General features: G+C 34.9%; 2 protein-coding genes and 1 pseudogene across 17 annotated transcripts in view; 2 read left to right on the forward strand and 1 right to left on the reverse strand.

Annotated features, from left to right (window-relative positions):
• The first annotated feature begins 30 nt into the window (after nucleotides 1-30).
• Nucleotides 31-9916, forward strand: LOC142976940 (uncharacterized). Its single transcript, XM_076120557.1, has 16 exons — nucleotides 31-91; nucleotides 511-680; nucleotides 1017-1177; nucleotides 1574-1959; nucleotides 2696-2919; nucleotides 3274-3376; nucleotides 3727-3854; nucleotides 4128-4424; nucleotides 4622-4906; nucleotides 5606-6096; nucleotides 6535-6718; nucleotides 6958-7153; nucleotides 7249-8018; nucleotides 8183-8375; nucleotides 8650-8763; nucleotides 8875-9916. The coding sequence occupies exons 1-16, from the start codon at nucleotides 49-51 to the stop codon at nucleotides 8946-8948; spliced, it is 3819 nt and encodes a 1272-aa protein (XP_075976672.1). The 5' UTR covers nucleotides 31-48; the 3' UTR covers nucleotides 8949-9916.
• Nucleotides 9917-11442: 1526 nt separating this feature from the next.
• LOC142977242 (uncharacterized) lies at nucleotides 11443-14654 on the forward strand (annotated as a pseudogene).
• Nucleotides 14655-14817: 163 nt separating this feature from the next.
• The window catches only part of LOC142977085 (uncharacterized protein CG43867), a 353930-nt gene continuing 342529 nt past the window's right edge, over nucleotides 14818-26218 (reverse strand). For 8 of the 16 annotated variants that reach the window (XM_076120791.1, XM_076120785.1, XM_076120788.1 and 5 more), the window contains 10 exons: nucleotides 25205-25324; nucleotides 23642-23811; nucleotides 23062-23239; nucleotides 22515-22670; nucleotides 21932-22106; nucleotides 21274-21445; nucleotides 20796-20925; nucleotides 20329-20460; nucleotides 20080-20160; nucleotides 14818-19966 (listed from right to left, as the gene is read on the reverse strand). In XM_076120791.1, coding sequence (XP_075976906.1) covers nucleotides 19547-19966; nucleotides 20080-20160; nucleotides 20329-20460; nucleotides 20796-20925; nucleotides 21274-21445; nucleotides 21932-22106; nucleotides 22515-22670; nucleotides 23062-23239; nucleotides 23642-23811; nucleotides 25205-25324 — 1734 coding nt within the window. In that variant the 3' untranslated portion in view covers nucleotides 14818-19546. The remainder of the gene's footprint in view (nucleotides 19967-20079; nucleotides 20161-20328; nucleotides 20461-20795; nucleotides 20926-21273; nucleotides 21446-21931; nucleotides 22107-22514; nucleotides 22671-23061; nucleotides 23240-23641; nucleotides 23812-25204; nucleotides 25325-26218) is intronic. The other 8 variants (XM_076120790.1, XM_076120787.1, XM_076120789.1 and 5 more) reach the window with 3 other exon arrangements.

Genomic DNA, 26218 nt, shown 5'->3' on the forward strand with positions numbered 1-26218 from the left:
GTTATCAGTACATTAGTACTTTGGTGACAGTGCCTTAAACAGCTAGTCATGTCTCTAATAGAATTTACCGTCAACGGGGAAAAATGTACAGGTGAGATTGGCAATTTAAAACATCTATTTTTTTTCTTTATGTAGATTAATTTATACATATATTTACTTCGATAAATTACTGATCTGAACATTTAAGGACCCATTTATAGTCTTAATATTATAACAGATCATTTTATTCTTGTTCTCATCAAAGCTGCCTCGATAATGTGTATTGTTTTGGCATATTTTTTCTGTATTAGCAAGATCATCTCATTCTTCAACGTGTAAGCGAATCTTGGAACAAATTCCCGAAGCATGAAATTGTTGCATATAATTATAGGTTTTTCTCTCCAAACTTACCTTACATCCTCTACAACAGGGATCTTCTAGTGGACGCTTTGAAATACTTAGGGAACTGGAGATGAACAATTGGGGCAAAATATATTGCATGTTTATTAATTCAATGATTATTTTGTTAAGTGGACAACTGTCTGCCTCGAGACACGAGTCTGAACGCGTACCTGCGCTACACGCTGGGTCTGACGGGCACGAAGGCGATGTGCCATGAGGGAGGATGTGGCTCTTGTATCGTCATGGTGCGCGCTAAACGATATACCAGCTCCAAAATTGAAACATTTTCAGTCAACTCGGTAAGAATATAATATCTATAACACACTTAAAAATCAATAAATATCACCTTTTCTTAACCAAACCTAATTTCAAGAACTTTAGTCATCTCGTAGACAACATAGCTTCATGCCCAATCTTAGTACCCACAATTTGAATAATCCAACCCACAATTTGAATCAATTAATATTCAATGTACCTATGTTTTATTTAATATTTCATCGAGCTGTTCATTCTTTACCGGAGGCAAGTCAATAATAAGATAATAGATCAGAAAGGAGAATACCAATATATCCTTCAGAATTAAGATAATTATAGCCGATTGATCTAATGCGGTTTTACAATGTCTGTTCCTCTAGTGTTTAGTGCTGGTATTCTCATGTCATGGGTGGGAGATCACGACGGTGGAAGGAGTGGGCAACCGCAAGGACGGATACAGTGAGGTGCAGAAGCGTCTGGTGGCGTTCAACGGCACTCAGTGTGGATACTGTACTCCGGGATGGGTGATGCAGTTGACGAGGTAAGTGATCCCTCCTTTCTGAGTTTAAAGTGGAAGAAATCGCAAAACAGCATATTTTTTTTATTAAACACCAGATAAGTTGGTTTAAGCTCTTTCATTTCTTTATTTAGGTATATTGTCATCAAAATTTAAGTATCTTTCTTTAAGACACAAAGTAGAACGGTTTTTTAGGAGCAGCAGCTTATTAATTCATTCAATTCCAAAAAAAATGTTTAAAAAAATTTTACGGACATTAATCGACATAGGTAGGTAAAAGTAGTAGTAGTAAGCCTGTTTTTACCTTATACTAAGGATAAGTTGAGATATCACATGGAATTATATCTATCAGATGGGATACTTATGACACTTGCTAGCTCTGTAATTTGTCCTAAAGCTAATTAAAAATATTTCTTGCAGTTTGCAAGACAAGAATCTAACGATGGCGGAACTTGAGAAGTCTTTCGCCAGCAACACATGCAGGTGTACTGGCTTCAGACCTATCGTGGAGACAATCCACTCATTTGGTTGCGACGCTACTCCAGAACTGTGTCAAAAAGTTAGAGAAATCGAAGATATAGGAAAATGTAATAGGAAAGAAAACGGGTCTTGTGAAAGGAGATGTTCAATCCAAAGTGAAAACAGTGATTGGAGTGTTATTGAAGATATAAAAGCTGATAGTACCATTGCTCTGAACTTCGGCAAGTACAAGTTCTTCAAAGTGAGCGAACAGGCTGAAATATTTGATATCTTGGATAAACATGGCGTCGATTCTTATATGTTTGTGGATGGAAATACTGGGAAAGGTAAGTTAAAAGTGCATTGCTTATTTTTACAGTCGTTCCTATAATGAGGTTTTAAAATAAATATCATTATTTGGTTATCTCTGTTCACTACGAAGCATAGACCACGATCCATTTACGCAGTTTAAGAATCAATCAAATAAAAATCAATCCTATGCCTACTTATGTTCTTGGTGTTTTTCCACAAATGTTTATATTTATGTAAGTACTTACCTACAAGATACGAAAAGGCTATAAATACAACTACACATAATTTAGGTACAATGCTTGAAATTAGTCTATGTAAAAGTAACAGGAAAAACTATTAATTATTTCAAATTACATACCTGACAGGAAATAGAGGGCTGCTATTCTGATAACGTTTATATAAGTGCCTAATAAATATTCAATAATTAATCTAACCTACTAAACGAATATGCTGTAAAATTTATTTTAGTATCAATTATACAATGTTTACTTGAATATAAATAAGAATATAATGTGAAAATGGCTTTCCAACCGATTTTTTTAAAGTATAATAATATCGATTGCTTCTTGAGATTATTAACATATTATTACTTAGATGGAACAGACATTAATTGTTTCGTCTGCGTGATTTTCTCGACATTAATTCTGTCCAAAATTGTGGAGCTTTCGTTGCAAACTTTATATTTAACTGCATTATGAACTGCATATTGAAATTCGTTAGAATATTAATGAAGATGCCTTTTTAATTTATATGATTTTTTTATTATTCTAGGTATAGTTGAGACATTCGAATATCCTCGAGTTCTGATAGACATAAGCGGAGTATCGTCTCTCAAGAGTTACAAATACGATCAGAATTTAGTAATTGGTGCTAACGTGTCGTTAGAGGATGCTATCAAGATATTCAAGGAGGCTTCGAAGAATAAGAGCGAATTCGCTTACTTGTCTGAGTTTGTAAAACATGTGGAGCTCGTCGCTAATGTGCCTGTTCGAAAGGTTGGTAATGTAAAGAAACATTAAATTAATTTCATCTGATTAGTACAGTCATGAGCATCCTCTCGACTTGATGTTCGACTTTGTTTCTTTAGTGTACATAAAGTATATTCTATTTCGTACCCTTCATGATTTGACAGTATGTTATCCATATACCTACTCAACCGAAACTTAAGCACAGGTGCCATCGTACTTAAAACATGCTCTTCGAAGCACTTCTGCTTCCATACTTACTCAAGACACAGAATTTCTTATGAGAAAATCTCGTGATTTCTCAACTCGACCCATCGATGTTTGAAGTTAATTTGAAGTTATTTGTTCTTGTTAAATCCGTTAATATTCTAAGTTTTCTCCCAGATCGGCTCCATAGCTGGTAATTTAATGTACAGACGAGCTGTACCAACATATCAATCAGATCTGTTTCTGTTATTGGAATCTGTTGGAGCAACCATTACTGTCCGTAAGTACACCGTCATAGACTAATTGTATGATGAAATTATATTTATATATTTATTTATTTTGTTGTTGCTTGTTTTTTCGTTATTTATTCCTTGGCGTTGTCATGGGAAATGTGAAAGTAATTATAATTTGAGAAATATATCTAGGTATAATTGAAATATATGAATCACGTGAAATTGTTTCGAATTTCACGCGAGCGTGATTCTTGAGACGAGTACTTAATAGATTACTGTTCCTATTCGTGTAATCAAGACGTTATTAATGTTTCCCGACCGGAAGAAAACTTCTTCTTTTCTGACTCCAAGGAACACGTTATGGGAATAAGATCTAACGTTTTGTATGCCTTTTTAGGAGGTTCAAGAGGAAGGAAAACGATACTGAAAGTCCGTGAGCTCCTCCGTTATGACATGACGGGTAAACTGATGCTGAATGTGGAACTACCTCCTATGAGTGACAAGCATGTGTTCAGGAGTTATAAGGTATTCATAACCGCCAATAATAAAACAGATTACTTAATTTTCTCACTTTTAGCTATCAGACCTATTAGTTAGTTTTATGTTTAAGAATCAAAATAATATAGTTCTGTAGCTATTGAGAATTTCAGCAGTCTAGCGTCATAATGGAGGATATTCTCTCATTCTTCTTATTGTAAGTAAATAAGCTATAAGTTCCAAAACCTTATGTGGCTAGCTCGTTTCTACGAAACTTAAACTGTATTTGGTACAGAAGTTTCATCGGCTTCATGATTTCAGATAATGCCGCGAAACCAAAACGCGCTGGCGATCGTCAACGCTGCATTTTTGTTCAAAATCAAAACTAGGAGAGGACAAAAAATAATAGATGATGTCAGCATAGTATACGGCAATATTGATCCTAATTTCATACACGCCTCGAAGACTGAGAAGTTCTTAGACGGAAAGAATGTATTTTCTGACGATGTTCTTCAGAAAGCTATCAAAGTACTGAGATCTGAATTACAGCCTGTTGAAATACCTGGAGAACCGTCTATCGAGTGCAGGAAGAAGTTGGCACTTGGATTGTTTTATAAGGTTAGAATGTAGTTTATAGACAAAGCGAATACTGTTTCTCAAAACCAATTTAAGTTCTAGAGGATTTTTCTTCAGTTTTGGAAACTCTTTTGCATTTTTTTCTGCTCTATCTGCTGCGTTTCCAGTGTTGAGTATTGAATCAGTTTCTTCTTTCAGGATGCTCTTGCAATTATGTTTTTTTTCTTTTTATATTACAGACCATCATAAACCTCTCCCCACCGGGTACAGTCTTAAGCAAATACGTTTCTGGTGGCGAAATCTTTAACCGCCCAGTGTCATCTGGAAAACCAGACTTCCAGACTCATCCAGAACTATTTCCATTGAACCAGCCGATATCAAAGCTGGAAGCTGATATCCAGGCGGCTGGAGAGGCGAAGTTTGTGAACGACTTGCCCGCACAGCCAGGACAAGTTTTCGGTGCGTTTGTACTCTCCACTGTACATAGTGGAGAAGTCGATACCATTGATGTAGACGATGTTATGGTGAGTATCTTTTTTTAAAATTGTTATTGTCTTCCACCGATACTTGGGCGGTCAGTTTCATCTAGACTTTCCAAATATGCAAGAGTTTGTTCTAAGTGTCCAAGTGTGCGCAGAGTGTAGAAGTACACACTGTTTTTTCGCACGCTCATAACTCTGTAAGACATTCCTAGCGACCGGTAACCGGTCATAAGGAACATCGGCGGCTTTACGTAGTCTCTGAGACCAGAGGTCTGGCTACATCAACTTCCTAACGCCCGTAGATAGGAATTATTGTTGCAGTCTTCCGGCCATTCTCTGAATTTCTTGTCAGAATAATCAGTCTGATTGTTCACGAGTTCATAATAATGACGTGCCTCCAAATATGATCGCTATTTCTGTCAAGAACATTGTTACAAGAGACAATGCAGATTTTAAAAATACCCAACTAGCATGACTTAGCATTTTTTATTAATGTTTATTTAGAAACACATTTGGAACAAAATTAACGTGACATACTTTTATTGTTGATATTCGTAGAAACAGATGCTTCTGAAAAATAACCATGACTTACGATTTTTTATTACTATCTAAAACATCTGTTTGAAGATAAACACAGCTCGAATTGTTATAAATTGAAACATTTTGGATAATAGTAGCTTGATGTAGTAATGACTATGATAATAATGTTTGCGTACTAAAATTATACGTTACTATTTTTAGGCAATAGAAGGAGTAGTAGCTCTATACACAGCTAAAGATATACCTGGCGTGAACTCATTCACTTTACCTGGATTTCAATTAGAAACAGCTGATGAGGAAATTCTCGCATCAAAAATCTTATTCTATGGTCAACCTATAGCTATAGTTGTGGCTCAATCTGAAAGATTGGCTGCAAACGTAGCTAAAAAAGTTAAAGTAACGTACAAAAATGTTAGCAAAAGACCACCAGTTTTGACTATTGATGAAGCAAAGAAAGATAGCAAAAGATACATAGTATCGCCTAATAAAATTGAACCAAAATCTCGAGGGACTGATGTAAAGAAAGTGATCAAAGGAGTGTACGATATAGAGGCGCAGTATCATTATTACATGGAGCCGTTAAGTTGTGTGGTGGTGCCGGTGGATGAAATGCTTGAAGTCTATGATTCGACACAGTGGATGGATTTGACACAAGCTTGCGTTGCACGGTCTTTGGGTATCCAGGAGAGCGAGTAGGTTTCCATAGATGTTTTTCAATTTAAGCTTCATGTGTAACAGCTGTGTTCTTATGCGGAACTAGTTTTTTTCCGTAGCACGTGTTATGAAAACTGTTTACATATTCGAATAGCATGCACTCAACACGTGCCTCTTTTATTGACTGAGCGCGGTAACAACACGGATATATTCGAAAATCTTTCAGTAAATGAAGAAAATCTGACTGATCAAATTATTTCCTCAGGTCAGCGGCTTTTAGTACTTGTATACCTGACTTTACTGCTAGCATATTTAAATCAATGAGTATTAAATATGTTCCATCAAACAACCCTTTCTTTCGTTGTTTTTAAAACTATAATCCCGCACTAAGAATTGCTCTTGTGACTCGGAGACTATAAAAAACATAATATACCTATAACGAGCACAAAGTACAAGAAGTTTCTTATATTTTCCAGGGTAATGGTAAAACTTCGTCGTGTCGGCGGTGCCTTCGGAGGTAAAGTGAGTCGTAACGTGCAAGTGGCAACTGCCTGTGCTCTGGTCGCCAAGAAACTGAATGTGGCATGTAGATTCATACTGCCACTGCAAACTAACTTGACTATCGCGGGGAGAAGACTGCCAACCCAGTGTGATTATGAGGTGAGATTACATTGATATGCTAATAGGAGGTTGATTTCTGATAATAGTATTGATGTTAATCGAAAGGATTTTCCTTCTCTCTCATCTGTGGGATGACAAAATTAAACACATCCCCTCGTCTGTGGCGACCGGCTCCCGGTCGCTCCACAGACAGGGGTTCTAAAGGGTATTTATTTCATTCTTATAAAAATTTCTCAGACTTGACATAAAAAACATATATTTTTTTCATAATATAATAGGTTGGAGTGGACGACAATGGTAAAATTCAATACATGGACGCCACAATCCTTGAAGACAAGGGCTGTTCGAGCAACGAGAGTATTTTGGAGTTTACCGTTGCCAGTTTCCCTAGCTGTTACAATTCAGATTCTTGGTCACTGAAGGCTGTCGACGTACTCACTGATTTACCAGCTAATACTTACGCTAGAGCTCCAGGTACCGTGTTTGACATACATATTCAGTTGATATTCCGGAGCAATATGACATGTATGGTTTAAATGTGTATATTCAATGTAAAATGTTATTTTCAGGCACTTGCGAGGCTATCTCATGCATTGAACATATTATGGCTCACATCGCACACGTTGTCAACAAAGATCCAATCGAAGTACGCAAACTAAACATGAGAACGGAGGACAATGACATACCAGAACTAATCGAGGTGTTGAAAAAAGACGCCAAACACGCTGAGAGACTCCAGGCGGTTGAAAATTTTAACAAAAATAATAGATGGATGAAGAGAGCTATCACTGTAAATGTCATGCTTTTCCCAGTTTTCTATTATGGGAATTATTCGGCTCTTGTCAGTATTTATCGAGGAGACGGTACAGTCACTCTCTGTACTGGTGGAATAGAGATGGGACAGGGAGTCAATACGAAAGCGGCTCAAGTTTGTGCTTATACATTAGGAGTTCCATTAGAATATGTGAAACTTACTCCGTATTACTCCTTCGTGGCTGCGAATAACGTATTTTCTGGATCTAGTATAACAACTGAGAGTGTTTGTTATTCGATTATAAAGGCTTGTGAGCAGATTAAGGAGAGATTGGCTCCAGTGAAGGAAAGAATGCCGACGGCAAGTTGGGAAGAACTTATAAAGGCAGCTGGTGAAGAGCAAATAGAACTGACAAGTCTGTACATGATGCAGGACACTGACCCAGCTTTGAAAGGATACAGTGCGTTTGCTGTGTCAATCATAGAGACCGAATTAGATGTGCTGACTGGGAGATTCCAGATTTTAAGAGCAGATGTTTTGGAAGATGTGGGTGTCAGTGCCAATCCCAAGTTAGATGTTGGGCAGGTAAGTTTCTACATTCTTCGCTACTTGGTACCTTATTTTATGAGGTACTGTCAGCCAGTTTTATATATTCATTGACAAGCGATGGGTGATTTAAGCAAATTCTGATGCGAACCAAGAAAAAGAAGGTATGTTTTTGAATGTATAATTATATGTATTGTTTCAAGGTGGAAGGTGCGTACGTGCAAGCGTTAGGTTACTACACGTGCGAGAAGTTCCACTATGACAAAGAGACGGGGAGACTGCTGTCCAATCGTTCACTAAACTACCACGTACCTCTGGCTCTGGATATTCCTATTGAGTTTAACGTCAAGTTGAGGTACAACTACAAGAACCCTAACGGAGTATTGGGAGCTAAGAGTAAGTAAAACAGGATTTTTGTTGGAGATATTGCTGAGATTAGTAATACATTGTTTTTATGTTGCACGAAAAAGGATCTATCTTATGGACGATGGGCCTAAACAACGGCGAAAGTGGTCATCGCGATACTTATAGATTGTAGCCCTGGCTTATTTTTGAAATATTCTTATAACACAAAAGTGTACCGAGCTTGCATTCTCACATTACGAGAAACGCCCTATACGATACTAATGCCTATTTATTTATTTATTTATTTATTTTCTATTATTTCCAGCATGCGGTGAGATGGGTATATGTTCTGGGCACGGAGTCACACATGCACTGAGAGCCTGCATCTTGGAGTCGAGAAAGGAATCTGGTTATGATATTACCGACTGGGATTATATTCGTAAGTTTTGCAAAGAATTCACTGCCGCGAAATTAATCGCAATTAAAAAAACATTTCTTTTTAACAAGCAGATTTACATTAATGTGATATTTTTTAAATATTTTTTTGCAGCGGTTCCGTATGACACTGAAGTGATATTGAAGGCGCTATGCGTGAAAGAAGAAGAGTTCCTGTTGTCTAAATAATCGTTGAATTGATACTTTGTTTTATTCTATCATCATTTTGTTAAACTGTTACTGTTTATTGTTGGGTTTAAATTGGTTATTGTTTTTATTTTATTCTACATTTCTTCATCTGTTACTTTTATTTGTTTTGTTACCTTCTTGTTTTGTTTTTACTACAGTTAAACTGTAAGGCCTTCCTCACATTGGGCGTGTACGTTTCTCGAGCGCGTGTAAAGCATGGGTGCCGCGTTTTCATCGCGAGTGCGCTGCATGAGCTTTGCGTTTTCATGTCCTGAGGCGTATGTAGAGACCGCATGATCGCCCGAAAAACGTGCACGGTTAATTCTGCCGTCGTAAATGTAAACACAGTAACTTAAGTTACTGTGTTTATAGTTTGTTTAGTTCTTTGGAATCAGGAGACCGCGGGCTATTTGAGAAAGTTTTCGGTTTGTTTGTACGATGGATATTTACCGAAATACATTAAATAAAAACACAGTATTTTTACAAAAAAAAACATTTTTTTTAATAAAAAATACAGTATCTGTGTTATTTTAAATTAAATAACAGTATCTCACTACTAACTGTGTTTTTTAACGTGAATAGATTTTAATTTTACTTTTTTTGCTTGATTATAACACGGCTTCTTCAGTTACTGTGATTGCGTATAAAATATTGTTCAAAGATAAACAACAAATACTTGAATAAATCACAGTATCTCATTTACTGTATTACTGATTTTCTACGTATTTCTAAGAAACATAGTTATAACACAGTATGTACATACTTACTGTGTCGTAATTCCCCTAATGTTAATATCTTTACAAAGTTACAACACAGTAATAGGTAAAACTTGGTTACAACACAGTAACCGTTGAGTTACCGTGTTGTAACTTAAAAAAGAAAAAAATATTATATTATTACCCTAGCTTAAAACACATTATCTAATTTTATTATTTATACAATAATAATATACTAGATATATAATACAGAATCAAAGATTTAACTATATACTAACATTAAAAGTTGCATGAAATAATATACAATAATTAGTATCTTCATGAGAGCAAAAATTAACCATTAAACTTCAACCGCGTTTTTCTCAAAACGCATATTTTGAAGTTACTGTGTTTAGATTTACGACGGCAGAATTTGAGGTCAGCTATATTAACTTTTTAATGCTTATTTTCTGATGCTTTTTTCTCTATTGTACTGAATATGCATAATTCTGTTGTCGAAGGAAATAAATATATTGACTCGTTACGCTTAAATGTTTGTCTATATTTTTATACCTAGAAGGTTTTTCAATGTTTTTATATATAAAAATCTATTACTTAGTAATTTTAGTTTACTCCCACATCAGCAATCTAGCGCTGCGCGTCAAAACAATAGTATGAATATTGAATACAGATGAAATTTGTTGAAATAGTCACATACTACCTGAAAACATTTTACAGCTAATATATTTACTGTAGGCGTTTTTGTATTGTAATACATGGTAACATTGAACCATCCAAAACATCCGGGACGGATTTTTGATGGTTTATCAAACTTAATTTTTACTATGTCTTCAATATTGACCATTGAACCAGATCTGAATTTACCTATTGTATGTAGACTACACGGATATTTGATGTAGCGTGGTAATCAATCCCCTCGGACATCGGTAGCGAGGTATAAAAACTTGTGTAAGATAGACGAATTAATTCCCAATGTATCGGAGGACATTTGTTTAGTTCTAGGTCACAACATTGTGTTGCGTTTCCGCATCGCTAATATTAAGACTATGAGAAAAGTAAGCTTTACAACACTGCCTTGCCATAGATTAATAAATAGTTACTCGTACTTGCGTTGCGTCGACGCATCGCAACATTACAACGGTGTCACACAATAATACAAGATTCATAGACAAGTGACGCAAAATTTAGCGATGCTCCGACGCAATGCAGTATTGTGCACTTACCTACTTGGTGCATCTTAAAAAATACTGCAGAGTGCATTTTTTTTCTATATAAATTAATAGCATTTTACTTTCAAACGGAAGAGTAATAATATGTTGGCGCGATGTTTCGTCAAGTATGAGGTGTTATCAGTTAATTAGTACTTTGGTGACAGTGCTAGTCATGTCTCTAATAGAATTTACCGTCAACGGGAAAAAACGTACAGGTGAGATTTGATATTTAAATTATATAGGTTTTTTTCTTCTATGTGGGTAGATTTATCATTATAATTTATCCAAATGTAGGTAATGGTTTGAATAATAAGTGTTTGAACTGAATATTCTAGCTACTTGCAGGGTAGTTGAAAAAGTTTAGACAGTTAAAACATTCAAAATCTATTTAGGATTTTTTAACAGTCCATTTTACCATGCGTATGGATTTTAATTAAGGAGAACGTTATTTTATTTTTGTACACGCTAAACTTCATTTCTATGGTGTATTGTTTTGCCCAGTTTGTACGGTATTTGAGAATACCATCTCAATTTTTCCGGGACAAAAACACGTATGGAAAGTAATTATCGTAATTTACCCATTGTTAGAATTTACCTAGGGATCTGGAGATCAGGATCAGGGATTAAACTATAGTACTGGTAAGGTAAACAAATCTATCCTTATTTTGTTAAGTGGACAATTGTCTGCCTCGAGACACGAGTCTGAACGCGTACCTGCGCTACACGCTGGGTCTGACGGGCACGAAGGTGATGTGCCATGAAGGAGGATGTGGCTCTTGTCATGGTGCGCGCTAAACGTTGCACCAGTGGACAAGTTGAGGTCTTCTCTGTAAACTCGGTAAGTAGACCATTTTTCAATTATACATACTCATTTTCTTAAGCTGTGCAATCACTGTGTTGGAATCGGAGCGCACGGACCATAAAGATCTGTCATTGTATTTATTTATTGTATATCCCTATGAAACTACAAAACAACAAATCCTTACCGTTCGTATGCTCTGATTATGAGTATGATTAAAATATGAATCCATAATATCCTCCTCTTCCTCTGCTCTTTTCAAATGATGGAAAAAAATTCGTTGGAAAATCTTGACCTGAATGAATCTATACTGAAAAATATTTATCTACTTGATTGACTTGATATTGTATTAATGTATTGTAATATTTTTCTACAGTGTCTAGTACTAGTATTCTCCTGTCATGGGTGGGATATTGCGACAGTGGAAGGAGTGTGCAACCGCAAGGACGGATACAGTGAGGTGCAGAAGCGTTTGGTGGCGTTCAACGGTACTCAGTGTGGATACTGTACTCCGGGATGGGTGATGCAGTTGACGAGGTAAAAAGGTCTTGATGACCATTCTTCATTTATTGAAGAAAGAGTCGTGATATAACAATATTTTGTTATGTTTATCATAGTTCAGTTTCCACATTTTTATCATAATTTAAATAGATATCTCTTTATTACAAAAAAGTAGAGTAATAGATTAATGGTGACCATAAAACTAATTTGCTAAAACACTTAAAAAAACACGTTCCCATAAAAATGTTTGTGACAAAATTCAAGACAAATTATCTAAAGTAGTAAAATAACAAATAGCAAGAATTTTTTATTCTCTTTTTTATTTGTTGTTTCTGACATACTTTTATCCAAAACTTACAAATTGCAGTTTGCAAGACAAGAATCTAACGATGGCGGAACTTGAGAAGTCTTTCGCCAGCAACACATGCAGGTGTACTGGCTTCAGACCTATCGTGGAGACGATCCACTCATTTGGATGTGACGCTACTCCAGAACTGTGTCAAAAAGTTAGAGAAATCGAAGATTTAGGGAAGTGTAGAAAAGAAAACGGGTCTTGCGGAAGAAAATGTTCCATTCAGAGTGAGAGCAGTGATTGGAGCGTTATTGAAGATATAAAAGCTGATAGTACTATTGCTCTGAACTTCGGCAAGTACAAGTTCTTCAAAGTGAGCGAACAGGCTGAAATATTTGATATCTTGGACAAACATGGCGTCGATTCTTATATGTTTGTGGATGGAAATACTGGGAAAGGTAAGTTACAAACTATTAACAACACCAATATTTTTCTTAGACAAAATTTGTAGACTAGTCTAAGGTTTTGCAGTGTTTGTTACAATTGTAATTGGACAGGTAAGCTACACGCTCTTCATTCTTTGGTATTTTCTTTCAAGACACGCTACTAAGCAGTACCGAACATTGATTAGTCAGAGATCTTACTCAACCTCAAGACTTAAGAAACTTTTGCAGCAGCCTTAAAGATGTTTGTAGAATGTTTTGCAAGGCTCGTTTAAATTCTGTTTATTGTGAGGAACTAAAGTAACATTTATAAAATAAAAAACGTATTAAAGAACTCCCATAGCATTTATGACTTTGACAGATGAACATATGCACATATTTTTACCAAGCGATTGTGTTTCAAGATGGAAGGTGCATACGTGCAAGCGTTAGGTTACTACACGTGCGAGAAGTTCCACTATGACAAAGAGACGGGGAGACTGCTGTCCAATCGTTCACTGAACTACCACGTACCTCTGGCTCTGGATATTCCTATTGAGTTTAACGTCAAGTTGAGGTACAACTACAAGAACCCTAACGGGGTGTTAGGAGCTAAGAGTAAGTTTTGCAAAATTAACAGTATTTTTAGATATCCGTCTGAGATAAGATGGACGTTGTTCTCGTGCTTTGCTGTGAAGGTACTATTTAATTAAGCAGTGGCGAAAGTCGTAGCCATGTTGCGTATCGAAGTCACGAGTGTTGCTTATTTTCTAAATATTCTTACACAAGATTTCAGTGCGATTCATCTTCGTAAAGTGCAAAAATAAGTGGATTTGTAGGCAGAGCGTAAGAAAGTCGCCGGCTCAAAATATAGATAAAGACTTATATAAACTGTAATTTATTTCCAGCATGCGGTGAGATGGGTATTTGTTTGGGACACGGTGTCACACATGCACTGAGAGCCTGCATCTTGGAGTCGAGGAAGGAATCTGGATACGACATCACCAAGTGGGATTATATTCGTAAGATTTATTTTTTATTTATTTGTTTTTACAATAGAAGGACACGTGCGCATACATTCTAGACTTTATTTTTTTTTAATAAAAAAATTAACTTCTTCTACAGTCCAGGGTAACTGATTCATAGCATAGGGCTTAAAATTTTCAAAAAATTAATATTTATATTTTGTTTAGTTAAATAATATTCAAAAAAATTCGATAGCAGTGATAGCCGAGTGGTATAAGTTGGTACCTCCCACGCAAGTGGTCGCAGGTTCGAACCCGAGGCAACACACTAATGACTTTTCGAAGTTATGTGTGTATTAGAAATAATTATCACATGCTCCAACGGTGAAGGAAAACATCGTGAGGAAACCTTGCATGCCTAAAATTTGTTTGATACATTTATTGAGGGCATGCAAAGTCCCCAACCCGTACTTGGCCAGCGTGGTGGACTCAAGGCCTAAACCCTCCCTCATTACGGGAGGAGACCCTTGCCCAGCAGTGGGACAGTAATGGGTTAAATTTATTTTATTATTTTATAAATAATATTATTAAAAAAATCTTTCAGCGATTCCATGTGACAGAAGTAATACTGAAGGCGCTATGCGTGAAGGAAGAAGAGTTCCTTTTGTCTAAATAATCTCTTCTAATAATTCTTTTGCTCGTGTATTCAGACGACGCAAAAAGACGTTGTTCGGCTTGTGCCGATCGGGTTCGTCTACACAACATCTACTACGGGTTTTCCGCCTAGCTAGGCCGATTAATGCAGAGTCGTATATGTGTGTAGATAGCCTTACTTATTCTTTGTTTGTTATTTTTATACTTAATCTATTATCTAATGCTTGTTTTCTGATGAAATTTGTAAAATACTGGAAATATTTACGCATAAACAAGGTTTTTAATGGTGTTGAAGAAATGAAAGTATTATTCAGTAATACAAGTTTATTCCCGCATCATCAAACAAAAAAATCATCTAAATACATATAAAATAATCCAAATTAGGCCTCAAATTAGTTCGGATTAGGCCATCACAACAAAATAAGGACTCGTCAAAAATAATTTCAAAATAAACAACCGATTGTAAATTACAATAAATACTTATAAAATAATCTCTTAGAAATAAAATCGTAGCCAACTGTGACATCTTTACTTTGTCATAGTAACTTTACCTATACATTATATAATTACAAATACGTTTACTTTAAATCATAAAGTGACTAAACCAAAACTTTTATTTAAAAGATATAACTAACGTTAAATTATACATTAACCAAATACAAATATGAGTAACAATACTTATATTTTTCAGTTGGTAAAGTTAATATGGCTAAGTAAAGATGCCACAGTTGTCCTTACTAATGTAAAATATACAATATTCTATACATAATGTCAACAGTAAGTGTTATGCAAAAAGTGCAATTGAAATGTTGTATTATTCATAATTTATCACTAAATAGCTGTCTAAGGGACACGCGATTTTAGCCTTTATATAAATACCCTTTTATTATGCATTTTTATTTCTATTTACGGACCGATAAGGGCTATAATCGCAGGGCCTAGAACGATTCTTCGTCAAAATTAGGACATTTTTGTGCTTTTAAATCCATGTTTTGACTATAAGGATCGATTCTAGGCCGTGGTTTGAACCGTCCGTCCGGATAGATCGGCCATGGAAGCGAATTGGTCAAAATAATACATTTTTACGTTTGTTTTATAATACATGTTAGCTTCTATTGTTACATCTACGATTTATAAAACTACCTCTATATTTAGTTGCCGTTTTTTGTAGCTGATTTACAATTAGCCCGTCCATCGCTTTGTGTTTTATGACAATAAAGAAGGGATTTAAATAAAGAAATACATATTATATCTATCATATTATCATTTTCTATTGAAGTCACATAAATATCGTATATGGAAAAAAAATGACGGGTTATTTTAAAGAATAGTTTACCCTCCTTTATTGCACAAAACACAGCAAATAAAGATCACATAATAAGCTGGTAACGTAAAATCTTTGAATTATTATCAAAAATGGTAGAAATCTATCAAAGCTAATCGAGTATAAAATTATATATTAAAAGGTTTATTTCAGAGTTCCGTGTTGATAGACTAGGAAGAGACAGAACATAGAAAAATGCTGTTGAAAGAAAGGAAAAAAGAATATTTTAAATAAGCTTTTATATTAGGCATTATCTACCTTGTTTACTAGGATTAAAGGTTTGTGTGAGAAGTGGATTCACGTCAATATAATGGGTCGGAATCGAACCCACGACCTCTCGATCGTTTTAGTCAAAGGTAGTCGTACTAATTGCGTCTCATTATAAAATATTATTTTTAAAAATTAAAGTGATTCAAACACGAAACTCCAAAACAAGAGAGGCCAAAGAATATACAAAATATACCCTATTTACAATATGTATTAAATTGTATTAAAATGCCCACATTATGTAACTACATGTACAGTACGGGTATGTACCCAAGATCTTTTATATTACACTGTCAAAATATTGTCCAAAAGTGGACAAGGTACAGTTAGACAGCCTTTCATCATAACTATTTCTGTATCTTTGTATGATTGATTTTAATGAGCTAAATAATATGAGAGAGGAATTCAATGCGACCAAAGCATTATTTACTATACTTATGTAAAGTGTTAGGTTGTCTTCGTGGAAACGCGACATTGTCGTGAATTTTAAGACATATACAACAAATAGTCTTAGTCTCTTAAATTAGCCTTGTATCCGTCGTTCTTGTAATTTATATAATAACATTTGAAGCATGATTTGCGTACACGTATACATACGTGTACGTACAATAGTCGTATACACAATACTGGTCTTTGTGACTGTTAAGTGCTGTGTATTTCGTAAATAGGATCAAGTCTGTATTATTATAGAAATAAGTATATTAACTTTAACAAACTGTTGCAACCTTGCATACTTAAATAGTTTTTGCAGGTATGCAAAGTCTACAACCTGTATTTGGCCGCGTGGTGAATTAAATATTACAGGAGGGGAGACAGTAGTGCGAAAAATTTGTATTTTTGATTTGTTTTGGTTGGGTATTGTTTGAAAGGCTGTCTTTATCTAGTTGTATGTGAAATGTATTTTAAAATGTTATATAATACTGTTAATGTATATTTGGCTAATATACAGCACGTGTACTTAGTACTACTTAGTCATAAGTAACGATTGACAGTGTAATATTATACAATTAGCACGATGTTAGAACACGTTTAGTTATTTGACTGATAACAATTGAATAAATACTATTTTTCATTGAGATTCATATACCCTGACATTTGTAGATTATGAGGAAAAAAATGTAATGAAGAAACTCTACAAAATGTTTGTTCTTTCTACTTCACTGTTATAAAACTCGATCGAGATTATATGATGGGGCATAAAATAAAAAGTTATTGAATCTTCCACGAAACAGTGTTTTTGCGCACCAAAGAACTTAAAATGTAGATCAAAGAAATATCGTCTTTAAAATTCGGTTCGTAAAGTCCAACATTACTTAATAATTCTGTTGTTATCAGCCAAATAACGTATTAAGATTCGTTGACGGTCTTAAATATAATTCAGTCCATTAGTTTTATCACCCTAAAGACATTCAGAATTACCAATTAATTAATTGAACTGCAAAACTGACAACAGTAAATAAAGAAATACCCCCATAAATCATTCTGTCCCGCTTACTCTTACTGATTTTTTATAGGAGGAAAGAGACAGAATGAGGGGGGATTTATAAATGTAGAAATAATTCTGGCAGAAAATATTGGCACTATATAGAACCTTGTTTTGAATGTAGAATAAATTAATAATATAAAGTAGTCTGTCCACATACGTTCGATCTATTCTAAGGTGAGATTCACACTATCGCATTACGTGTCGTATTACACTTTGAGATACGGTTACACTTGCGTTCTTTGAATTTATTTATTAATGCCGAAAATTAGTTTTATCTAAAATAATTGATTGGTGTTACAATAGACATTGTAAAACGGCTAATCGTAATAGATAAATAAGTACAATTTGCTTTACTACATTTTAAACAGATTTAATGAGAAGCAAATCCGTCTCTAAAAACTATCTTGAATGAGGATTATGTCTTTGAAATGAAATATTAAAGAGAATAGATAATTGCTTGTCCGTATTGTATCTTGTTTCTTTAAAGTTATTTTGAACGCTACATATGCAGAGATTCAGTTCATTTTCCCTCAATCAACCTAATATTCTTGAAAAAGGTAGAAAATTGAAAATAAATGAAAATATGAAATATCAGCAATAATAAATGTAAAAACGGGAAACCTCAAGTCAACGCAGGCAAAGCTGCGGGCGGAAAACGCAAGTGTAATCATACAGCAACATCAGTCGTTTGTAAAACAGATCTACCTCCACTATAATAAGTATAAAACATTAGAATCGTGTGGGCGTCGTGCCCTTATTATGCTAAATGGACTCCCTAACAATACAGGGGCAGATAAATGTATGTAGTTTATATACAAGATGGTGTTATATAAAAATAAAACTGTTTCTTTTGTGCTGTTACAATTGACGTGGAAAATTGGTGGTGCCGATTTTGTTGCTAAACTAAACATGTTTCATTGCGTTTTTTTTAAAGGAAAGTGGTAGTTGTTTGGACAGTCAATATAATTGACGTTGTTGACGAAGCTGTTAAGAATATTCGGACTTTATAAGTAAATTGAAATACTTTGTACGAAGATTATGAAGTAAAGTATATTTTGAATTACCTCTTTTGTCATTTTTAATGCAATATTTAACTTTAGTGTGGTTTTGTAACAAAATCGGTACTTTTCAGAGAAAATATTATACAATTAATGATCCGAGAATTACACGGCATATCTACAAAACATTTATCATTCCCTGTATACTATATACATAGCTACATGTATAAAATTGGCATAGACTGCGTACAAACATCGATACACGCATAACATTCACACATAGTTGTATACAAGTTAAGCCAAAAATTCACTAAATATAGCAACCATTAAAAATCGAAATAATACGCTGAAAAATAAATTATAAACTATTCAGTAAAATCTATATTTAAAAAGCCAATTAAAATAGGCTGAATCGTACGCTACAAAATATGAGGTATATTATTATTTCGTTTAATTCTCATCGTCTTAAATATTTGGTGGAATGCTATCACTTTTAAAACGGGGCCATTTATTCTCTATCCATAAGTTACTGACGCGACCGTTTTGAAAATTAAAACATGTCTGAACAAATAATAATAATCATCCTTGCTCGAGTCTTATCAGGCAAACTTTACCACCTTCGTTATTCGTCACAAAAATCAAAAAATTGTACATCTTTAAAATAAATTAAAATTCTGATGATATCAATCGATGATATTATAATACATCAATGAAGAAAAAATATACACACCTCGATTGCCATCACCTTCAAATATAAAAACGATTGCTTTACTTTCCACCTTATCTCTTAAATCCAATCAATTCTCTTAAAACATTTTGTAATATAGCATCAATGATTTAAAAGATAATTCGCCATTTATTATACACGAACGAAACTGTAATAATTTTCCGAAACAGTCGCGTAACAGCACTTCATTCACATTCACTAAACAATCCATACTAAAAGTCTTTGAACATTCACAATCACGCAACACCACTATCCTGGGTGTGACTTCTTTTCTTCTCGCTTCTGTGATGATCTGGCGTCGACTTTAATATATCAGGTTGTCCGTGAGACAATACTCTCGCTTCGACATGTTGGTTGAAGGTCGAAGTGTGAGAACTTAGAGTAAGGGTCGCGTTTCTATCGGAACCTAAAGTCATTGTTGTAGCGTGGGAGTTTAATGTGTTATGTCCTGTTGTATGATGTGTGTGATGAGACTGTGACAACTGGTGTGTGTGTGGGAGGGTTGAGGGGCTGGAGTGAGGCAACGTGGAGGTCGGCTTGCGGATAGAGCGGTGACTCCCGTTCCGTGTGAGGGAGTTCATTTGAGGAGTGCCCGTGCCGCCCGGACGGAGGAGCGCGTTCTTGTAGTCCGCTATTAGATGAGTTAGCTCGGCCATCTGGAAGTTAAATGTTAATTTAGTTTAATATATTTTGATACAACAATGGCATTTGATATTTAAATCTAGGTGTAAATGTACTGTAAACGTTTTTTGTTGTTATTATAACTTACTTTCGGCTTATTGAGACTGATCAACATCTTGTGTACTGGACTCGCTGCATCGTCACCGTCGATCAACATCATTAGATCATCCTAAAACAAACATTTAATTAAATACCCCATTCATAAAAATTGTTAACTTAATAATAATAAATCAAAATTACTGGTGAGTTGAACATTTGTACCCTTCACCACTTATGTAGGAAAGAAATGCGGTTACCCTACAGCTCATAAAGTGTAGAATATTGAGTGCCTTCTTACCTGCAAACCACCGAATAATCCTATGGAGGTAAGCGCGTATCTTCCTATAACGGCCATGGAGGCGAGTTCCAGCACCGTCACACCCTCTTCCGATACTGCCAGCCACACCATCGATAGATCTGGTTGTTTTATCTGAAATAAACACATAATATATTCAGTTGTCATTCGTCATCAGATAAGATCATTCTAGCCTAAGAGATTTTTCGACCTAATATATTGAAACTGTAAACAAAATTGATTTACTTTTTAACCGACTTAAATAATGACGGAGGTTCATTTTGACTATATGCCTGTTTTCCTTTATTGTTTCTTCGTATAAGAACCTTCGTCTGAAAATTTACTAGCCAAATCGCCCATCATTCTGTTTTACAACACATTTATCATGAATGAATAAGTAATATGTGTAGATATAATTAAAATATATAATTATTTTGTATTGTAATGCTATTCTGAAGATTATAACTCACCCTAGCTTGGAACAGGGTAGCACCAAAGAAAGGCCATTTCCTCGTACAATTGAGGTATATTCTCACACAGTCAGCCGTACTACGTCCCTTCAGCGCAATCCATTTTGATCGCAGCTTCTCTTCCACATCCCTGGGAAATAAAAAAAAATTAATGAAGTCCTTTTATAGCTACTGTATTAAGTTATCGTGGTTTAGACTTCTCCGTTACAACAAAACTTAAAAACGTTTTTTTTACAAAGTTATTAGCAAGTTTTGACAGTAATCATATTATTGTACGTAAAATTACATATTATTAGCTAAAACTCTTCGAAAATTATTCGATACTTGTTAATTTCTACAGCTAAGCTAAAAGAAAATGCTGAGCAGTCGGAAAATTTTCTAGCAAATGACGAAACGTGGGTGTATTATATACACTTCGGCTTATACTTGCGGGTACGACAGGGGTATAGCCCATATAATATAAGTAGGTCTGTCTCACCTTAATTCATCATTGCTAAGTCCAGCCCTATATCTGTAGGGATAGAACCGGTGTGCGAGCGGCTGGTTGTGTTGTGAGTTGTTCGGTGAGTAGTCGCCCATGTCCAGCTGTGCCATCAGCGCACCCAGCTCTGCTGCTAGCTCGCGGGTCACCGGGAAACGACCTGCTACCACTGTGGGGGAAAAACCGTATTAACGAATGGATCAGGTACATAACACTTATGATTAGCCTTTTTGTCATATTTAGGGGTCGGAAAGAACACTAATTTATGAACGAATACTATAACACTTATGATTAAGAGTCCTCTTGTTATATTTAAGTGTCAGTTAGGTAATGGTTTGTGTGTCAACTTATAATAAAGAAAATTATTAAGGTGACCCATTATTATAAGTTTAGGTTAGCAACTCATACTCATTTGTGATAAGGAGATTGAATTTTAGGTACGGCTGGAAAAGTTTAAAAGATCCGAAATAATCGAAACTTCGATTTCTTGAAAGAAACAAGGGAGATGACATAGGGGTTTTTTATCAAATCAGTTACGTACTTTTAGAAAATACTTAGATAAAATAGAAAAACGGAAATTCATATCAATAGTGACAAGACACTTTTGTGGGCAATAATAAATTATTGTTAATAATTGTCAGTGGAAACAACATACCTTGTTGATTAACTTGGTAGCAAAGCAATAACCTCTCCTTGTCAGTCTCGGTCCTCACAGAGTTCTTGAAGTACAGTCTATTTCTATACGTGAGGCGAATCACTCGCGAGTTCTCGAACTTGCCCGACCCTTTCTCTCTGAGTGCCGTCTCCCATTTTGATATTACGTCGCACAACTGCAAATAAAAATACATAAATGATAATAACTTTAAAACAATAATTGTTTATGTTTCTACTACCAAGTTACTGGTAGAGGACAGTGTGAATAGCAAGTAGAATAAGTAAATGTATTTAACGTTGCATCTAAAAAGTATATTTTATGTATATTATCATAATCATCTAATAAGTTATTTTTTCGTTGGAAGTTGGATAGTAAATAAAAAGTTCATTATTATTAGGGTATGTATTATTTAACACTTAATTAATAAATAATAATTTGCATCATAAAAAACTATGCTGAATTTTAACAAGACATAAAACAGGAAACCTTTTTGCCAATGCATTTCTAATGTTTTTTTAAATAAGTAATACAAACATGACTAGTATTTTTAATAAAAAATCTTAAGTATATGTATACTACGTACCTTCTTATCAGGCTTAATATTAAGTTCTAAATCTTTCTCTATGGGGTCGTCACTGAACAACGCGAAGCCAGACGCGGCAGATTCTCTGCACCCGAGCTCCGTGCTTAATGTTGATAGGAATTCTTCTACTGTTGTTGAACCGTCGAAGCTTATGACCTGGAAAGAACATTTTAATTATAAAAACTGTATTTTTTTACTTAGATATTGTTGCACTTAGGTTGAAGAGGTAGGAACATCATTTGCAATTAGATTAAAATATTATTATTACCAATCTTATCGCTGACACTCTTTTCAGACTATTGTCATAAAAAATACTTCTTGTTATTATACTACATAAGAAAATGGTTTTCTATACTTCATTATGTTACGGAACTCAGGTCCTAACCTTAGATCTACCACAGTAAGTTATTTCAATGTTATTAATCAATTTTAATTAAATCATAACCATTTCCTACAGAAATTAGGAAGTAGGTAGACATTTAATTTCAAAGACTGAAAATAAATAGACACAAAAATAAAGCAAAATAATCGTATATAGTCAACAAACCTGGTAAGTATTATTGAGCATATGCACAGGAATAGCGTGCGGTAGACAGTGATGGTACGGATTCTTGAGCAGTATGGACAACACCTCCATCCTCGAGGGCTTGTCCTCCCGCCCTCCGTTGCGTATTGTACGCTCTAACGCGCGCGAACAGTAAATCGCGTATTTACCGCATTCCGTCCTGCAAGAAAGATGTTTTGTTTAATGTTGGATATATTATATAGTATAGATCTCTAGAAAAATAATTTATTTTATGACGATAGAAATATTAAAAGCATAAAAATACAGATTTTTATGTTTTATAAAATTATAGACATTAAAAAATATATATCAAATTAGGTATCATTCATGAATGAAATATTCATATTTTAATTACAAACATGAAAATGGAAAAAAAAAGGACGATAATGGCCAAAGCAAGAGTAAGAAGAATTTGATAACGTTAATAAGCAGCATCCGAATATGACCAAAAATATAATTAATTGATAGCCTTATACGAGCCCTTTACTGATGCGATTGACTGGGCACTATCATAAAACGAGTAGATCACGAAATAGTCTGGAAGTTAACAAAAGATACTCACTTAGAATCCGCATGTCTGCTCAAATGCAGCTTCAAATACCATAGCAGTCTATTATTCCTCGGTACAAACAAGCTGACGGCGAGCGCGAGCAGCTGCCAGCCTTGTACGAAGCTGTACGTCGGCGGGTTACTCTTGCAGTCCACTGAGAGAAGCGGCGCCTGGAAACATGGCTGCGATGGTAGAAAATAATACATGTTGTACGAACCAACCGTTTGTTACTTACGTTACTTAAACGTATATGGGTGGTTTTGATGAGATTTGTTTAGGCTGTCCTCGATTTTTTGTGAAGTGATATCGAACAAAGAGTTTTATTAAATAAAGGCATTCATTCTAAGATGAACTAGAGTTAACGAAATAAATGACTTTCGGTAACTCTCGGTAGCAATTTGCTGTGCCAGAATTTCTCTAGAGAGTACTGTTGGTGGTAGGCGAAGGTGGTCCAGCAAGAATAACCGGGCGGTATGACATAACCGGAGTCTTAACTTAGAGAGTTGGATATCCTATGAAAAACATTTCCCTCGAAAAATTTCGATAAATTAAAGATTTTGGTACGACAAAGTTCAAAGTACTCGTAATACTCTTACAATAAAATTTTGTTTATGACAATGTAGATAGAGTTGTACGAACGATATCGTTTTTTTTAAAAGAAAACGTATACGTGTTCGTATACTCAAATGCAGTGATGCACTCGCGTGAATGTAGTTTACATATTTTTACGTAAATCGAGAACAGCCTTTATGTTAATACCCTTACCTACCAAAGTATTTGTAGTTATTACCTTGCTTTTCTCATATGCTACTGTTAATACATGACAAAGACTTAGACAATGTTACAGTATTGTGTAAATTATTACTGGCTTCAGGAATATGCTAGCTACGTGCAGACGTCACTTTGTGGCAAGCGATATTAATCACAATGACTAAATACTGTGTATATTACCTACTTATTAAACACAGCTTGTTTCAGCTTCTCCAATATTTCATACATTTTTGGAACAGTTCTATAATTTGCATTTTATTATAGCTTGAATAATATGCATTCAATTTCAAAATGCAATTCTAACTAATATCAAAGAAAGTCATCTATACAGACTTTATACTAAAAATACTCATCAGCGATTTCTACAGTTTTTTTTCGTCTATGCGTATTAAGTATCTTTTACTAACAATACGGACTTATATACTTGTGCTGAGCGTACAGAGTGCCCACAGTAATTTTGCCGACTCATAAGAATCAAGATAACATTTGAAACGGCAAAATTTTGTGCCGCGTCAATACTGTTTGATAGTTTTACTGACTGTAAACTGAAGTTAAAAGTTAGTCCTCGACATGTCAAATTTAAATGACGATTGAGGGCCCAACTGACACCAAGAATGGAAGTTTGAGGATAACTTGCTGATTAAAGTCGTATTTACTGTGATATGTGCGTCAAATGTAGTGACGTTTTAACGTGCCAAACTGAAAGTATACGTCAAGATAACGTTCTAACACGTGAATATAGTGACGTAACGTTCTGTCGTGTGAAGTTTCGTATCGTGTCGTGGTGCGGCGGGTGACAGTTACCTGTATGGAGGAGGGCGAGCCGGCGGCGTGGGGCGGCGCGTCGCTCTTGTTGTCGCCGCCCACGGACGCGGCGCCCGTGTCGCACGTGAACAACGACTGAGTCGCGCACAGTAGCAGTTGCTGTACAAATGAAATGTTGGTAGGGGATGCGCTCGCTACTGCCCTTATGACGTTCTGATATTGAGACTATTGTACTGATACTGGGCGGTGTTCGGGGCTAGCTAATGTGTTGTCCCATATAGTTGTGGTGACTTATAAAGATAGGGTGTGGTTTGATTTTGTTGGATAATATAGTACATACAATAGTGTTGGTTATACATTAAGGGGTAATATAATAATAAACATAGTGTAGTGTAATATATAAACAAATATATATGTATATCTATAAATATGAAGTATATTGTTATGTTTTGTATAAGATATTTATAATAACTTCTTAGATGGAATTGTAAATTGACATCGAGTAAGTCCCCATGTAGCTTAAGTAAAACATGAGCATTTCTCTCTTACACTTTAATTTTTCTATTATCATTTGGCATATATTGAGCGCGTATTTGTGCAACCCGCACCCTTAAAGCATTGCAGCAGAGCACAGTAAAAAAACTCAATTAAATGTCTACCCAGAATATTGCAATTTGTGATTCACTTTTTACCAACACCACCTATTGACTTCCCAAAACAAAAATTTTATTGCAAATACATTAACGGTCTTTATTGGCTATTTAGTTTCAATTCAAAAACCACTATATGAACAGTTTTTTGCTTTTAAAATTGATGACTGATGTAATTTGCGACTTATGGCATCAGTTGTTAGTCTTTAAAGAAAAAATAGGTAGTCACTTTATTTTAATTGATTCATCTTCAATTAAATCAATTCAGCAAAATATTAGGTCGAGCTATAACATGTAGTATAATTTTGAACAATTTAAAATCAGTAATTATAACACCCGTACAGTAATCCAACTCTTTACGAGAACCTAATTTAAGATTTTGAAGTTGTTTGTTTTAAAATTA

Source organism: Anticarsia gemmatalis, chromosome 12 (assembly GCF_050436995.1).
Source record: "Anticarsia gemmatalis isolate Benzon Research Colony breed Stoneville strain chromosome 12, ilAntGemm2 primary, whole genome shotgun sequence".
Lineage (NCBI taxonomy): Eukaryota > Metazoa > Arthropoda > Insecta > Lepidoptera > Erebidae > Anticarsia > Anticarsia gemmatalis.

Bases quoted from the DNA above. Each gene is read 5' to 3' on its own strand.
- LOC142976940 (XM_076120557.1), top strand. From the start codon at position 49: ATGTCTCTAATAGAATTTACCGTCAACGGGGAAAAATGTACAG. The intron at 1,178-1,573 runs GTAAGTGATCCC...TATTTCTTGCAG, and splicing joins TGGGTGATGCAGTTGACGAG to TTTGCAAGACAAGAATCTAA. The intron at 6,097-6,534 runs GTAGGTTTCCAT...TATATTTTCCAG, and splicing joins TTGGGTATCCAGGAGAGCGA to GGTAATGGTAAAACTTCGTC.